This window comes from Wyeomyia smithii, chromosome 2, assembly GCF_029784165.1.
Source record: "Wyeomyia smithii strain HCP4-BCI-WySm-NY-G18 chromosome 2, ASM2978416v1, whole genome shotgun sequence".
Lineage (NCBI taxonomy): Eukaryota > Metazoa > Arthropoda > Insecta > Diptera > Culicidae > Wyeomyia > Wyeomyia smithii.
Genome location: NC_073695.1, coordinates 262,225,166 through 262,242,672, shown reverse-complemented (window position 1 = coordinate 262,242,672; position 17,507 = coordinate 262,225,166). Strand labels below are relative to the sequence as shown.

Sequence of the window (17,507 nt, the reverse complement as noted above, 5' to 3'; positions counted from 1 at the left end):
GTGATTGATCCGAATCAGTAAAATTGTACAGTGAATCGACTGAATGGGGTTGGGAGTGACCGACCATTTTCATTGTACAAGTTTTAGTGACTCAATACTTTAAAGGATCAAAAACGACGCCGGCCACGTCCTTGCAATCAGGTGGGAAGAGGTAAGGGATGTTAGTGTGACCCTTGCTATTTGGAGACCGTGTTTACCTCTGCATCTCCACAAAGGTCACAGGAAGGAGGTTTTTGTTAGTAGGGGAGGACTCGTTGGATCAGGATTCACTTTGATAAGTGATGCGATCATACATATAACTCCTATCCGTCTCTATTTAGCAATTTGTGACCAGGAACACAGATACTTTAGAAACTCACAGATTTTCGGGAATTCGTACTACGCCGAACAACTTTTGATTGCTGGATTATGATTTCCAGCTAAACTCTTACAACTAAAAATTAGGAAAAATCATTTGTTTTTTATTCAAATTATTACTAGAAATATAAGTAATGCAAAACGAACAGTAATTCTTAAAAAAAAATTGTTGTAACTTTCTCAATTTCGTTTAGAAAATCACATGCTATTTCTATTTTTTTTTTCAGATATAACAACAGTAAGAACTGTGGTTTGTCTGTCGACATTCTTGTGAATACTATTGGTAACTCTCAAAATATTTTAAAGATTATTCTGTCAAAGAATTATCAAATTAAGGTTTTCAAGCCTCTATGATATAGCTGATAGAGTATTGTTTGTATTTTGTTCTGCCCATGTTCGTCATAAAAGGTTAACATAGCAACAGTGGAAGGGGATTACCCATAGATGCCCAATTCGTTTGTGAATAGATTAACATCTAAAATGGGTGCGATCATTAAAATATTAAATCATGGACAGTTTTCACAGACATTTTTCACAAGCAATGCTCACTTAAAATATTTTTTAGTTTCAATTACAGAACAGGAATTTAATACCATTTTTGCCTGACTCATTTTTGACCGAAAAAGACGATAAAGATCGAATTCGCTTTTTTCAAATTGATCCCAATAGTAGATCACAAACTTTTGTACAATAATTTTGTAAACCCTCCGCAGTTTTGGGAAGCATGAAAGCATGCTGTCCATAACACGAGAATGAGATCCAATTAAATAGAAATAATTATTTTTCTGAAATGTTCAATGCTGATATCTAACTAATATTTCGTTTTATCCGGATTCGGCTTGTCTGGCAATTTTAGATTGATGGAAATTTTGCTGATGTCAGACTGGCCAGTGGATTTCTGATATCAAAATTTTCTTTTGACCGGTTTCCGTGGTTAACAATTATTGTTTTCCCGGTTTTAAAGCACAGAGATGAATAAGTTCAACAAACAAATTGTAGCAAGAAACTTAATTTAATTCTTTTGGGTTTTTTTTTTCAATACGCTGTCATGTATGACAAAGCATAACATGTATGACAAAGATCTGAAAGCTTGCCACGAAGGTTTCACTTCTGCGGCAAACGTTAAATAACTTAGTAAGATTTGAACCTGGAGTGAAAACAAGGTATTGAAGAATGAAAGTGCAAAATTGTAGAAGAAAATGTATAGGAAAAATGTATAAGAAACTGGAATTCCCGGTTTTTACTGGTGTTCCGGTTTGCTGGTCATCCTGCGATATGTTGCTCCCACAGTAGGTCTTATTTTCCATAAAGCTTTATAGCTTCGTTTAAAGATCATTGGCCGGGTTCAGGATGATATCTGTCGCTTTTGTAATATGGAAAGCGAGACATCAAACGCAGATCAAGGTTTCTTGGCAGTGGCTGTTTACAGCCCAAAGAGATTTGGTCTTTGAATCCTGGGAAGGTGATTGGCTTCATAAACCATATTTCACCTGACTGGGAGCGTGTCGGTGCAGGTACCTGATCACTCAACAATAGTGGTCATTGTATTTTGCAAGGGGACACGGATAGCAATTGACTGGGATATATTACAAAAGTTCACATCAATGGACAACATTCCCTAACAAAAAAAAAAATCTTTTCGATTTTTTTTTTTTTTTTGAAAAGTAAACTCTTGAACTCTACTTTTCCGATCAAAGTAACGAATGTACTTTCAAGAAAAAATACACTGTCAGCAAAAACTCAACAAATCTTGATAAAAATTCTAAAACTTCTCTCAAGTAATGTTCGCGATGCCTCTTTTTTAGGGGGGCCTAAATTTTGTTCTTAAATTTGACATTTATCAAAATTATTACTTTAATTAAATATAACTCAAACAAAATTAATTTTATTTCAGTGTTATGCACGAAGAATGATCTTCCGTGTTAGAATAGCGATAACCTCACGCCAGTTTAGAAAGTCAAGAAACAATGTCAATCATCTGTAGAAAATTGTTGAAGTAAAAAAGGTGAGTTATTTGATATTCGAAATGCGTGTCCTTTTTTCACATGATGACACCAAAGAAATGTCGTCGTAAGTAAGTGAAAATGGAAACAGTCCCGTCATACTTCCCTGAGGAACATTGAATGGTGATATCAATAGTAATAAAGCTATAGTATATTCAACTGTCGGTTAAAAGTAGAGAAGAATTGTAAAATTATTTCTGTCGATTGTGTTATATTCAAAACGTCCTTTCTACTCCATACGTGAATTTAATAATGACCGTTACTCCCTAGTTGTAATTTATAGCTGACTAGAGTGCAACGTGCCAAAGCAGAAATATTGACATCAAACAAAATATATACCGACAAGTTTCGAAATACTCACGTAATCATGAAATGCTTTGGCCTCGGATGAATGCTCGCAGGTGTCCCGTCGTTCCGGTGCCGCGCAGTAGAGATCCCAGAATACGCACCACCACGAGTGCAGGAAGCCCGGAGGTTCGCCTAGTGTGATATTCTTCTCCCATCGTATCTGAATCGGTGGCAGAGACAGAAAAAAAACAAGCAGAAATCGAAACGAAAAGAGCAGTTATTATAGACACCTGTCTAGTGCGAACGGGATGTTGCACTGTTGTTTAAGCTTTTTTTTCGGGAGAAGCTTTCCGCCAAGATCTTACCTCGGATAAGAATGTTTGTGCTGCTTTCGATGCCCCTACGTGTAATAAATATTCATATACATATAGTGCAATTCTGCAAAAGAGACAGAGAATAGGAAAACAAGAACATTAGCTTAAGTTCATAAAACAACTAAACTATAAAATTCCAATAATTATTCCTTCAAACGACCGTAACAACCGTATCCATCAACAACCGCACTCATACGCTGTCGCATATGTAAATGAAAATCTTGCGATAGTTTTGTTCATAATTTATGTATGCGAATCATTCCGGCCCGCCGTTTCTTCTCCCACAAACCCTTCACTAGTCTTTCCGAACAATTCGGTCGGGTGCCGAGGTTTGTACAATTCTACAGCGATTTTTTTTCGCTTGTTCAGTAGTTGATGCATGTACACCGTCAAACTAACCCCGCAACTCAATGATTCAATGCGCTCTGCTGTATATGTAAAGTGCCAACACTAGCGCCTAGGTACATGCTGCGGCAGTGGTTGTAACTGGTGGTAACATGGTACCTATGTATCTTTACCGCTTGTCGATGGTGGGTAGCACAACAAACCAACGCCAGCACCACCACAACTAGCGTTGAAAGGAAAATGAGTACCCCTGCTGAGTGCTACTTTCGTCATTAGAAGCGTGCCTTCGTACACCCTTTTGCAGGGAAAAGCTCCACGGGGTTTGCACATGTGTGCAGGAAAGCCACGCTTTTTATCATGCTTCCGTTGTATATCATCGGAGCGTCATTAGCAATGCAATGATTGCTCTCGGTCGCTAGGGTGGCTCCACCCTATACTGTTGAAGGATGTTTTCATGAGTTGATACAAACATGAACGCAGAGAGACGGAAATCAGTGTCTTTCAGATTTCGGTAGAGTCTAACAAGTTAAAGCATAAGCTTAAACTCGATACGCCGATGAAATGATCTCAGCTGTCATGAAATATGTATAACAAACTATAAACTAAGTTAGTCGCGGTACGCGTGCGGCTTAACGAACCGGTCATAAATTTAACGCCGATGCTGGATGGCGCTTAGCCTAGTAGGTGGTTTATGTTGTTTTCCGGTTGGCATCACACGCAGCAACTGCTCGGGATACCGGTTTTGGACGCAATTGCAACCCGTCAATTGGTGTCTGCTCATTGCAATCAGCGCAGCACAACCGTTAGGCAACACTGTTGACGCGCCACAGATGCACAATTGTATCGCCACAACTGGTGGTCGAATGAAGTGAGATGAAAGTAGTGAGAGGTTCGGTTTTGAGATTTTTTTCGAAGTGACTATTTGTGATGAATTTCAAAAAAGATGCCGGATTGACAGGAAAAGTACAACTTTACTGAAATAGCGAAAGAAAAATCACTGTAATTTAATTTTTTGAACTAAGCTAGCAAAAAACATGCTGGTGAATGACTGACGCAAAAGTTGGCTATTGCAATGCCAAAATTGCAGGGAATTGATGATACTCTACCAAAGCGTCATATACTGAAAAACAAAAATCATTTTTTCAGCAAATAGAAATGAAACAAACACAAAATTTGGGATAAAAAGGAATAAGGTTGATTTTTTTTTGCATAAAATATAAAAAAAAGTTTTGACGAAATTTTTAGTAAAAATTCTTAGACTAAGAATTAGGAGAAAATTTTGTAATCCAGGGGCGACTCGTGGCCTTTGAACCTACCTGTTTAACTAGAAGTTCTGAAAATCTGAGTTTGGGGAAGTAACTACAATTTTATCCGCGAATAAAAGCAAGTAATTCCCTTTGTTACATAAAAAAAAACTACAAAATAAGAAAATAAGAGCATGAATTTGAATTTTAGAACCATTTTTTGCCTGACGTCCCTATGTGCATTGAACAGGTTGCACCTATGGACGAGTCGCCCCTGTTGTAATCAATAAACGTGTTTGTCTAACTTCAGAATTTAGATCTTCAATTTTAAATACTTAAGCTGAACTAGGCAGAAACTTAAACCAAACATACATGAAACAAAATCGGGAATCCTAAATCAACTGTCTAAGGCAAAGGATTGAACATCAATTCATAGTAAATGTATGATCTCGTATAGCAGAATTAATACCTCGAAGTTCTACGTCCATAATATCGATTTCAGAGCCCAAACTCTAGAATTCCTATTCCGGAATGCAAGATTCAGATTCAAAAAAGCAGAGTTTTGATCCGTCTTATAAAAACATGAAAAACTTCAAAATTTAGACCTGCATCTATATTGTACGAAGTCCCCAGAAACTCCCCAGAAACTAAAATCAAACATACAAAATCCAGAACCAGGCTCAATGAACCACAATACAGAATTCACAATTGATTTCTTTTGAGCATCTAACTGGAAATTCACATTCGTAAATGCCGCTTCTAGAATAAACTCTGGATTCAAAATTATATCTCTAGAATCCGAAGAATTGATATTTTACCCTCATAGTTTGGACTTTTGCAAGTTGCAACTTTTTCAACCGTATATTCGTACTTTTTTAGAGGTTTTGATAATATCATCTTAAATAGTTGTACTTGTAAAAGACTGCCAAATTTGTTTCATACCTGTTAAGCATTTACTAGATAAACGTGCTTCATGTCGCTTAAGCATTTTTTACGTAAATTAAGGTACGTCTCACGGCATCATTCTGAGAATATTCAATATTGAGAACGTCACGAAAAATATCCAGTTTCTAATGTCCAGTTTCTAATGAACCAGCCAGTTTTCAACGAAAATTTTCCATTTTTGCAGCAATCGATTGAAAAATTAGCTAAGCGTTCGTGCTATTGTACTTTCGGAAAATTTGGAGCCTTCTTGAATAAGAATCCTGGGTGGGAATCCTCCGGATCGTGTTTGCGATTCCTTTCACGATTCGTCACCGAGTTAAAGGTACCTGGGGATTCTTACTCAGGATTCTCTGTGTGTTAGTAAGGGTTGTTTGACTTAGACCAATCAGAGCTGAAAACAAGGCTAAATACCATCCAAAATATATACAGTCAGGTTTTTTTACGCGGTTTTTTTACACGCGGAATTTTCCACGAGGTTATTTTTACGCGAATTTTTTAATTAACGCGGTTTTTTTTACGTGAATTTTTGAATTACACAGTTTTTGTTCACGCGATACCGATACAAATTTCGCGAACTCTCGAACTAACGCGGATTTGCAACCAAAAACGTCTAAACGTCTGCGCATTATCGAAAGTTTTTGAAAAGTTGATTGGGAAGCAGATTACTTCTTCTATAACTGAATATAACTTGCTCTCGGAGTTTCAGGTCACAGTATCAAAAAAGCTATCATTCGGGTGATTTCTAGATGCTGGATTTCTCTAAAGCGTTCGATACAATCCATCATCACAGACTGGCTCACATCAATCTCGGTGTTGGTGAACTGCGAAAACTACGCGTTGCCCTGAACTGCTGTGTAAGATTTGTGTACGGCTTGAATCGTTATTCGAGAGTAAGTCATCTGCATCAGAATCTCATTGGATGCCCACTGCAAAAACTGTATGCGCACCGTTCTTGTATATTTATAAAGAGGCTAATGACAACGTGCACACCGTCAACGCTACACCGGAAACTGATGTCCATGCGAAGTTGTCGTCTTCAAAATCTTTTTATCCCACCGAACAATTCGTCTGTTTACGGAAACTCCTTGTTTGTTAGAGGTATCGTTAGCTGGAATATGTTGCCCGCTGAAATAAAACGTTCTACATCGGAGGCAATATTCAAGAGAGACTGTTTAAATTTTTGGAACCGTGCTTAGAGAGATTAGGTTTAAAAATAAATGTGTTTATTCAGTAAAAGACTTAGTCACAAAAAAACCCTCCGCCCTCCAAAAGATCCGGAATGACCATCAAAGAGGACAACTTCAAATACTGGTTCTAGAAGTCAATTCGATTTTTAGGATGATGACTTTTGGTTTCTGGAAAACGATCTAAAAAAGAAATTGGACCAAGAATTAAAAACGCAATAACTGGACATAAAATTAAAATCATAAACACGCAGGGTTTGAAAACTAAATTTTTCTACCTAAATAAAAAATTATATTAATTTTACGTACTATCAAAAATCCAAGTTTTAATATTTTCAAATTCCTTTGTTCAATTACGAGCTATACATATATGCTTCCAACTCTTTTTACGATATTTTTACAATACGATACCGTAACATTTGAAATCATTTGCTTATTTAGCTTCGAGATTTGATGTTAAAATTGTTCTCTTTTAAATGTTTCAAACACAGTTAGTTTTCAACCGATTTCCTTCATTCTTATAGTAAACTATTGAAACCTCTGATTGGTCGCTTAATGCTTGCTTTTCCTAACACGGCCGACAGGATATTATACCTATTTGAACAAGAATACACAATTTGGGCTATATAAGCTGCTTCTGCTCAAATCAATCAGTCTACTAGAGGGTGGTTACTAGAACGGTCCTAGCGAAGGAGCAGCAGATAGCAGCGGATTATCCGATTATTGTTAACTGCGAACTGAAGCGACCAGCAGCAAGCAGAGCTGCACAGGTGACGATATTGAATATCTCGTTGTCTTCCATAGCGGAAGTAAACAGTATCATCCACAGGGTTAGATTTTGGATCTCCCTTCTGTACGGGAAGCACCGTCGACATACAGACAGCTATGTGATAGCTGAAACCAACCGTCCTTTTGAGGACAATCACATATTTTTAATTGAAGTAGGGAAACTGCTCCAGAACCAATAGAAAACAGGGAAAACGCGTATTTTCTAACTAAACCAATCTGATAATCCATGAAATGGATTCTTCTTAGTTCACTTTATATTTCTCATAAAGTAGAATCCTCAAAAACTCACTTAAAAGCTTTAAATTTGATATTATAGTCGGACATCTGCACTCGAAAACTCATTTAATTTAATCTCCTACCTCAGAAAACAAAATCCACGCATTGTTCTATACGGCTACAAAGGGACTCATTCAGCAGCCAACCAACGTTTTTCGTATCACTAGAGGACCACTTTTCATTTTAATCACTATACAAAATCACTCACTACATTAGGAATACTTTAATCTTTGAAATGTTCACCTCAAATTTCCAAAAACAAGCTTGAATTAACGGAAATATATGAGATGAATTTCCACAATTCTCAAATTTCAACTGTATGTATTTTCATCTGTTTTCACTGCGTTAAAGAAAATAAAAGTTGCCAAATCAGTTTCTATTAATACGAAAAAATCATGCTGAAAATGTTAAATCATTCCGACATAATTGGCATAAATCGACAGCACTGCAGTGGTTACCTAGGTTACCAGTGTTGCACGTAAACAACTACAGCGGATATCTAGGTAACCTACTACGATGGGCTGCGGCTACGTTCATTCATCATAATGTGATTCATCCATGATTAACAGTGTGATGAATATGGGGGCGTCGTGAAATGAATAATTGAGCAGTGATTCAAGTTTTGAGATGGATATGGAAGCGTTGTGAAAATTGGTTTGTTTTACAAATTTCAGGATGTATACATGTATACAATATACATAATTTATTAAATATACAATATACAGAGCACGTAAGCGTATTTTGTTTATTTGTTCAATGATTTCCTGAAAATTTGGTGTGTAATCCGTGAATTCTTCGTAAATATCGGCTTAATGAGATGGAGCAGTTCCCCTAGTAAGTTTTCCATATCTGAGTACTACTCATGAGTTTTCTATCAAGAAACGAAGTGCTGAGAACTGTAGAATAGTAAGAAAATACAGCACCCGTGATTGGTTCGCAGTACCTTATAAAACGAATAACGATCAAACTGTCACAAAATTGGCATATCATTGTTTTTATTAAAAATTTCACGACTCATAATTTATATATTCGAGAAAAACGGGATTAAAGATTAAAAACAACCCATTCTTGTTGAAACTCTTCGGATCTATTGATATTAGGACTTCTAAAGACACATAACAGGTAAACCATAAATCATATAGCACAACTAATCTAACTAATGGCAGCAGTGATCATAGTCTCCTACAAGGGGAAACCATAAATCATGCAATAAATAAATTAAAATCAAATTTCAATACTCGCGAAGAAATAATATCCTGTTGTAGTACTGTGGATAAAATTGAGTTTTACCACTAACCACAATGTTTTATCGAATTGCAGGAAATTTTTACCTACTGCACGCACAATAAAATGATTTTAGGGCGCTAAGAACCTATTATCTCTTCATTGCAGATTGCTATTTGCATGACATGTGGGATGGCTCTCATTCTCTTGTTATCTCGGTAGCATTTTCTACCATTCACAGAACAAAATAATGCGCGCGAGTGGCTCAAAAATCCGAACTCGCAATGTTCAATACAATTTCTTTACATATTTATTTCAATAAGGTCAAGATAAGAACATATCGATCGTATTCTCAAACCTATTGCAAGAAATGTATTGACATAATACAGTCTGCCGTAATTTTACGTTAACCTTGCGGTCATGTCTTATAAACAACCGCTTCAGCTATTGATTTTTTTTTTTTTTTTAAGTAGAATACTTCTCTCAGGGAGTTCGGCTACATAGGGATGTGAAATGAAAATCTAAAACCGAAAAAAGTGAAAATATATCCAATTTCGAATGCTAATAAATCGGTTAGTATTCGATGGATTTCCTTCGTTCTTGCAGCAATAGATTGGAAAATCTTCTAAGATTCTTCCCAACAGAAGATAGCTGTAATTTTATTATTCACACCATTGAACTATTGAAAATGGTCAAGCCTTATCAAAACGAAAAATTCGACCTCTGATTGGTCGTTATATGATTGCTTCCCAAGCACGGTCGACAGAATCATATACCTTGCAATTGAAAACATGCTATTTGGCCTTTATGAGAGCCTGCTTCAGCCGAAGCCGCACATAGTAGTTATAGACAGCGACAACACCAGTCGTCCTCCCTTAGCAGCAGCACTAGCAGTGCAGTGGATACCAGCGATGGCGGAAAGCGGCCACAGCTGTGGCGTAGCAATGTATAGCGAATTAGTTGCAGCGGATCTCAGCATCGATAGCGGCTGATGCAGTGAGGCACTTCAGTGAAATGCAGTCTCTGTGCGATAGTGGGCACTAGTAAATGCATTCAATGAAAAGTTGACTCATTTTGACAACACGTGAGCAGTCTAGTTTTGAGTGTTATATCAGTTTTCATTGTTTACTTTATCAAAAGGAATACTTTATGCGCCCTGTCAGTGATAACGCAAAGACGTGATCAGCATTTTATCCGATACTAAAATGACAACAACTTGTCCTTTTCAGGATGAAATAAATACTTAATTGAAGAGTTAATATTTTCTAATGAGATAATTCACGTTTTTAAATTTGTAAAAGTTATAAATTTTACGTCATCTCCGTGTCTCAAAACGTACTGAATTATGTTTTCCTTCAGTCATGAGCACGACATCCGAAAAAATTTCATCTGCAAATTTAAAAATTGTCAAGCCCCAACCATGACAAGCAACTTACTATATTATTGAAAATGGTCAATCCATGTTCAAGCGCAAAATTTGATTGATCTGATTAGTCAACGTTTATTTACTAAAAAATATGACTGACACGCAAGCAGCCGGGTTATCTTTCTTGTAAAAGTATTCTACTTCAACCTTGCGGTCGTGGCTTTGCACACAACCCTTCTATTTTTTTCATAAATCTGTCTATGGAAAGGACATTCTAGAGTTAATACAGGATAATTAAAAATAAGGTTATCCGACCCAAAAGCTTGTAAATAAATCTGCAGTTTTGTTTTTTATCGGATTTTTTTACTCATGTCCTCATCTCGCAATATTATTTTTCTGTATCGCTTTTTCACCTCCAGAAAAAGGAAGAAAAACTAACTTTTCTAACTATTGATGAGAGGACTCCCTTAAGGGGTTATATACCTTTCTGGTCGAGAAAAATGAGGGAAGCTTGAATTTATTTTTAAGTGCATAGCACCATTTTCATTGCATCAAAGTGGTATTTTTCTGAAAGTACAGTTCAACAACAACAAGAAAATATGTTTGATTTTGAGATATACCAATTATTACTGGAGTAATGGCCGTTACCCCGAAACGCTATTTTTTGCAGAGGCTTGCGGTGATCCTGATAGAGACTCAGCGGATCAACCGAAATAAAAAAAACTCATATTATTTCCTTAGTTTAGAAGTGTTCCGGGTCCTTGAACGATCGCTTTTATGACTATTTTGTTTTCAGTGCAAACGGGAACGTTTTTCCCAAAAAATGCACGTTTTGAGCGCGAAAAATTGCATTAAAAATTTTTTTGCGGCGAAATGTAACTGTATGTTTCAAAAAGCGATCGTTCAAGGACCGGCGAATTTTATAACAAAAATTTAAAAAAAAGATGAAGGAAATCGGTTCCGTAGTTTTCCCGCAATCAGGATCACGGCAGTCAGTTTCCGGAAAAAACTATTCCGAGATAATCGCGTGTAAAGTTTCAAGTTTAGCTTATGCGGCCGTGGCGAGGCGCGTTGCAAATTGTTCTAACATTCTTCCTATTGCTCAGATCTTTATGAAAATTTGTGGAAATGTTCTCAAGATGTTGTATTTGAAGATAATGTAATGAAAAATTTCCAGTTTTTTGAAAACTAAAAAGGTATATAACCCCTTAAATCGAATAAGATACATAGATGAGAAAATTAAACCTACATCTCAGCAAAAATGATAGTTATTTGCGTTGAAGGAGAAATTCTTTTCAATTTATTAAAAAAAAAATATATTTTTTCAATGTAATGACACTTGATACTTTTCACACCATGCTTAAAAGCCTGATGTTGAACCTTCGAAGCACAGCTAATTTTATCATTGAAAAAAATATAAATGTATAAAAATAAATTGCTTTAAGTTTCCCATCAACCTGAGGGTAATAGTTTTTTTCGTTTGTTTTTTTTTTTATCGTGGATATTTCCTACTCTTATTCAATCTACCCATGCAAAAAAATACAATATTTTGAAGAACATTCTACCATGCGATAGTAAAAAAGCTAGTTCACATTCAATCGCTTTCAAGTATAGTAACAATCCAACAGAACTTCGGCAAATTTTTGGAATGACAATAGTATTCAAACATTTTCTCGATAGGTAAATACTAGTTTCTGCGTATAAATCAAAAGATAACAATTACCCACTCGGTACATAACTGCACAAGCGAATTGGACCACCGCGGAACAGTTCCTTAAATAGCGCAAAACGCTTCTTCCCGATCAACAAAAAGCACGCATTCAACCGACGTACGTTGGTAATACGAACACAGTCATTCGCCTTGGCTTGCGCCCTGCTTGCTGTTGCTCTCCACCGTCTGACCCAGAACCTAACCACTTTTACTCTGCTGCCAGCCAAAGTAGACACATTTAATGAAATATTATTTATACATTCGCGTCCGAAGCTTCATCCCAGCCGTACTCCCCAATTGTCGTCATTGTCGATAAATATTTTCCGTTGTACCTATTCTTGTTTTTGCTGCTGTTGCTTTTCACGCTGTTACGGCAAATGTTGATGTTTGTCTAGCGAAGACGACGACGACGACGGCGAAGACGATGCTCCGAATTGCGATTGGGGATCTTCTCATTCGGCTCCAGCAATGAGCTTAGCGTATTTCTTTACTCTACCTCTATCTATTCTACAAGCGATCAGTACATACAAAAAAAAAGAGCAAAGCACCACCCTACTGAATCGGTCGATCAATTCTCAAACATATAGCGAGCCGGACCAACGATGCGCTGGTGTGAGAAAACAGCTACCTCCTCCATTCTCCGGTGTCTGTTCGAGGCCGGGGGGCAGAATTGTCACCCCCAATTGCCAAGGGAACCCCGATAAGGAGGGCGCTATTTACGTATACTCCACATACATGGACTGTTCAGTATATTCAAATCGAGCTCGAGTTGAGAGCCAAACCGTATATATTGCTGTAAACGTCTACCAATACTCTCACTCTATCTCTCTCTCTCTCTCCAGCACTACAAGTTTGCGTGACTGCTGTTCGAGCAGGCACCAACAACGACGCGACACAGCGCGGCCACGGCAGTGGAGGTCGGTCGAAATATTTATATTTATTTTTGTAACTGCAACTAGAGTTGATTTTGTGTGCCCAATGCAAACTAGACCGGTCACCAGGCGAGAGTAAGAGAGAGAGAGAGAGGAAGCGGGAGAGATAGTCAGAGACCAATGGAATGGTTGTATGACATTTTTTGGATATTTGGATAATTTTTAATCTAATAACCCTTTTGTGGTGTGTTATTAGAAGCGATAAAGGAATTTGAAATTGACGTGAATGTTTTAGTCTAGTGCCATTATTTGCCCAACACACAATTTAATCAATTCACAAGTGAACTTTTTCGCGACAAAAGGTAAACAGAAAATTCCTAATTCAAAATCAACTGAGGAATACAGATTCGTTTCTTGAGGAAAATATTAATTGTTTTTGGTTTTCTCCAAGATCACCCAATGCCTCTAAAAGAGAATTGTATTTCCAGAGAAGTAAAGAGCTTAATTAATCTTGAATCCACAGAGATTAATGATGTGGTCTCATATTAGTCGGATCAAGTCCATTACTAAGGACTGATTTATTTTATGAATCTTACTCCGAAAAGATATCGAAGGCTCTCTATAGACAAGTTAAAAAAAATCTTCCAACAGTGTTGAAACGTAGCCATTTGACAGATAAAAAATAAATATTATTTTTATTTTTCTAACAAGTGAACAATGTTTCTATAGTTTTTGCCATACGGAAATCTTTCAGGAAAGATACATTTTATTTTATGGAACTTTGAAACTTAAGATTCATATGGTACGAAAAATCTTTCGGGCTACAAATACATATTTTTACTCAAAATTAATGTACTTGCCTGCACATAACTGGAAATCGAGTTCTACTGCACTACAACATGGCTTGGTGCGATGCTGTTTCCTGTGCCAGCATGTTTTCCTTCAAGACATCAGTTTTAATAATATTTCAATAGCAGATCGTTGAATTATCCGAAAAAGCTTTACCTTCGAGATATCAAGCCAACATTAGTTGACCTATTAGGACGGTTAGATCCCCTCAATTTTTCTGCCACTGAGATAGAGGGTATGACAGCAGGGAGGTGGTGTCTACTCATGAGGCCTGTGCCAGGCATGCTCACACGTGATTGGTTCATTGTGCGTGGGAACTCAACCTAGAAACTTTTCATCAATTTACGCTGCTGAACAATAAAGCATTATTGATAACTGAAGTATCAAAAATGTTTTATCAATCCAACGACACATTGATTATCGTAATCGATCAATCATTTTAAAGTTTGAATTCCGATGTTCCAACTTGGTTTCAGTTTCCGCAGAATGTACCTTGATGTGGTGCGGTAAGACGTAGTCCTACGTCAAAAATATCGGAGTTCTAAAAGTGGTCTAGTGGGCCGAATAACACTTCGACTCAGCTCGACAAATTGAACATTTTCGGCGTGTATTAGGATGGTAAAGGAAATCGATTTTCCGAATTTCGTTTAGCGGTAGGGCTGAAAAGCTCCATTATTTCGAAAACAGTCCCTATGCAAAAATTTAGCTTTATCGGACTTCGGAAACACGTGCCTCAAACCAGTTAAAATTTAACTTTTTAGACAATGAAAAAATGCAGAGGCATTAGTTTATAAAAACTGACGATTTTTTTATGCCAAATGCCTTAAAAATGCATGAAATTTCGAGGTCTGGTGTTATCTGTAAAAAAATATTTTGAAGTAAATCAGCTCTGAAATTAAGAAATTTATGAGCTTTTTACTTTAGATAATTTTTTTTTTCAATCTCTACGGACCACCATGCGTCTCCATTTTCAATTTCAATGCTTTTTTCAATGGAGACGCGTGGTGGTTATGGTGGGCAGCAGCATTTAAAAAAATCTATCTCCAAAATAAAAAAGCATACCTCCGTAGAAATTTAAAATTTCATGTCAAATTTTCTAAGGAGTCAAAAAAAAATGTCAAAGGTTAGGATCTCGTGAATCTCAAACCGTCCAAAACGGCAAAAGGGGTTTGTATTTTTTTTTTTTTCGCATGGTTATAATTATTTAAAGTACAGTTTGATAGGCTTACTAATAACCTTCAATTTGTTGCCAAAAGATTTGAAACGGCTCTAAGTTTACAAATTTTGAAAATTGGACATTTTGAAAAAACTCGATTTTTGGGCAACCCCATGACAGAAAGTGTCAACCGAAGACCCAAACAAAAAAAAGAGATCTAAAATTTTTCGATAAAAAAAACTCCTACCAAATGCTTTGTGTCAAGATATTGCATTGCAGTAGCTTTTTCCAATGGAAACGCTCCATTTTCCAATGGAGACGCATGGTGAACATTGAAGATAAGAAAATTCTATTTCCAGAATAAAAAATATACTTTCGGGAAAATTTGATATCTTATGTAAAATTTTTTGAGGAATTCAAAAAAAAAGTACCAAACGATAGGGTCTCCTGTTTCTAAAACCCTCCAAAACGGCACAAAACGCTTCGTATCATATTTTTGGTATGGTTGTTGTTATTGAAAGTACATTTTGCTGTTTCTCCTCGAAAACCTAATAGTAACTTTCAAATTGCTGCCAAAAGATTCGGAATCGGTTGAACGGCTTCAAAAGTTACAAATTTTAAAAATTAAAATTTTTGAAGAGAGTTGAATTTTCGAGCAATTTTATGACGGAAAGTGTCATCCTAAGGACTAAACAATTAATAGGGTGCTAAAAATTTTTTAAGAAGAAAAACAGCTTTAAATATTTGGATGATTTAAAAACCACAAATATATTATGTGCTTTAACAAAAAACAATCAAAAAATTTCAATGCGCAAATATGTAAATTTTAATTAGCAAACAATTCGACTACACTTTTTTTCAGTATTTTAAGTTTTCTCGTTCAGGCCGCAGTACAAAAACTGAAAGCTCTAAATTTGCAAGATGTTTCTTGATGGTAATTTTAATTTTCAATTTCAATTTCAGAAAGTGCCTCAAGGATCAGTTCTAGGCCCTCTATCGTTAGGTTATTACATATATATTTTATCTGACGATGTCCAGCACTAAGAACCGACTGTAGATACTTAAACTAAGGCCTAAATTCTATTGAAATAAGAGTAGCTAAAATTTTTTTGAGGCTTAAATGTTACTCAAAAGATACAGGCTGCTTATACACAGAACGTGAAAGCAATGATAAACTTTAAAAAATAAAAATTAGAACATAACTTAGTTCGTAGACAACTAGTATTGTAGAGATTTTTCATTAGGGTTCGAATCACTGCTTCACTTTCAATCAAAGAGTTAGTTTTGAATCAACAAACTAAGCGCAAAACTTGCAGACATTTTATCGCTGTTGTGTCAACAAAATAATTTGACCCTTTATTACAATACTAGGAAACAACATAAAATGTGTTTCCGATGAATTCTCTTTACCTTTACGCGAGACGTATGGGCGTCCGGAAGCGAAATTCGTGAAAAATGTAGGGTATAAAAAATATTTTGTTAGAAAAATTTGCAGAGTGCCCATTTGAAATGTTCAGAAGAGTTAAGAAAACTCAAAAAAAGAGTTTAAAAATCAGAAAAAATTGGTTTCAAATAATTCAAAGTTGTTGCAATCTTTTTTTGGTGTAGGATAATACATTCAATTTTGTGAATATTCTCTAATAAAAATTCAGACAATTTCCTGTCAGATTTTTTTCATAAGCTTTTAACAAACGAATATTTTTTTTTGTAAATGAAAGAAATTTTTTAAATTGATGTCATTATATTTAAAAGCTAGACCTTTTTCTAAACTATAATTTAGAGAAGAAAAATTGTAAAAACAGAATAACGAAGAAAGTAAATATGCCTAGCCTAAAATAACAGTGTAAAGCAAGCGAGAAACTATTTGTAGAACATTCTTGCCTTGCTCAGGAGCTCGGTCTCTTCCGCCCGAAAACCCATTCAGCCAGCAGAACAGCAGCCTACCATATAAACCAAAATGTGCATCCTCAACATATAATATAACAAATCCAGTGCGAATCCACACGATGTCTGCTGTACATACACTACAAGCGGCGCACAATCAGCAAACGTTCTTACACTATCAAACTCACTCAGATCTCGATGAAAATCATGAATGCTGATGACAGAAATGATTGTTTCCGAGCGTGGATGCTATAGGTAGTAGTAGTAGTTGTAATAGTAGTAGTACAGCCTCCCCAGTCCGTTGTCGGTCGTCCTCCCGAAAGAGACTTCACAGCCCGGGAGGCGCACAACACTACCTCTGGCCGACACCCAAACCCCAAACCCCTTGGCTACTGAAGTGGATAGGAGTTGGGTGGTACGAGTATTTAACACTCGTCACTATGGAAGCAACGCGCTGCTCACTCTGAAGATGGTCAGAATAAAAAGAATTGAAATAAATTCGGGTCTGATTATGTGCGTGGGAGTTAGCCGCAGCTAATTGGTTTGTTAAAGCTGAAGGGAGCCCAACATGAAGTAGCGGCGCGCCAAATGTTGGCTGGAACGGTACGCGGGTTGCGTATGATTGAGTTGAATTGAGGAA

General features: G+C 36.5%; 1 protein-coding gene across 14 annotated transcripts in view; it reads right to left on the bottom strand.

Annotated features, from left to right (window-relative positions):
- The window catches only part of LOC129725732 (single-stranded DNA-binding protein 3), a 108,197-nt gene that overhangs the window by 36,746 nt on the left and 53,944 nt on the right, over nt 1–17,507 (bottom strand). For all 14 annotated transcript variants that reach the window (XM_055681871.1, XM_055681866.1, XM_055681874.1 and 11 more), the window contains 2 exons: nt 3,014–3,086; nt 2,722–2,868 (listed from right to left, as the gene is read on the bottom strand). In XM_055681871.1, the coding sequence (XP_055537846.1) occupies nt 2,722–2,868; nt 3,014–3,086 (220 nt within the window). The remainder of the gene's footprint in view (nt 1–2,721; nt 2,869–3,013; nt 3,087–17,507) is intronic.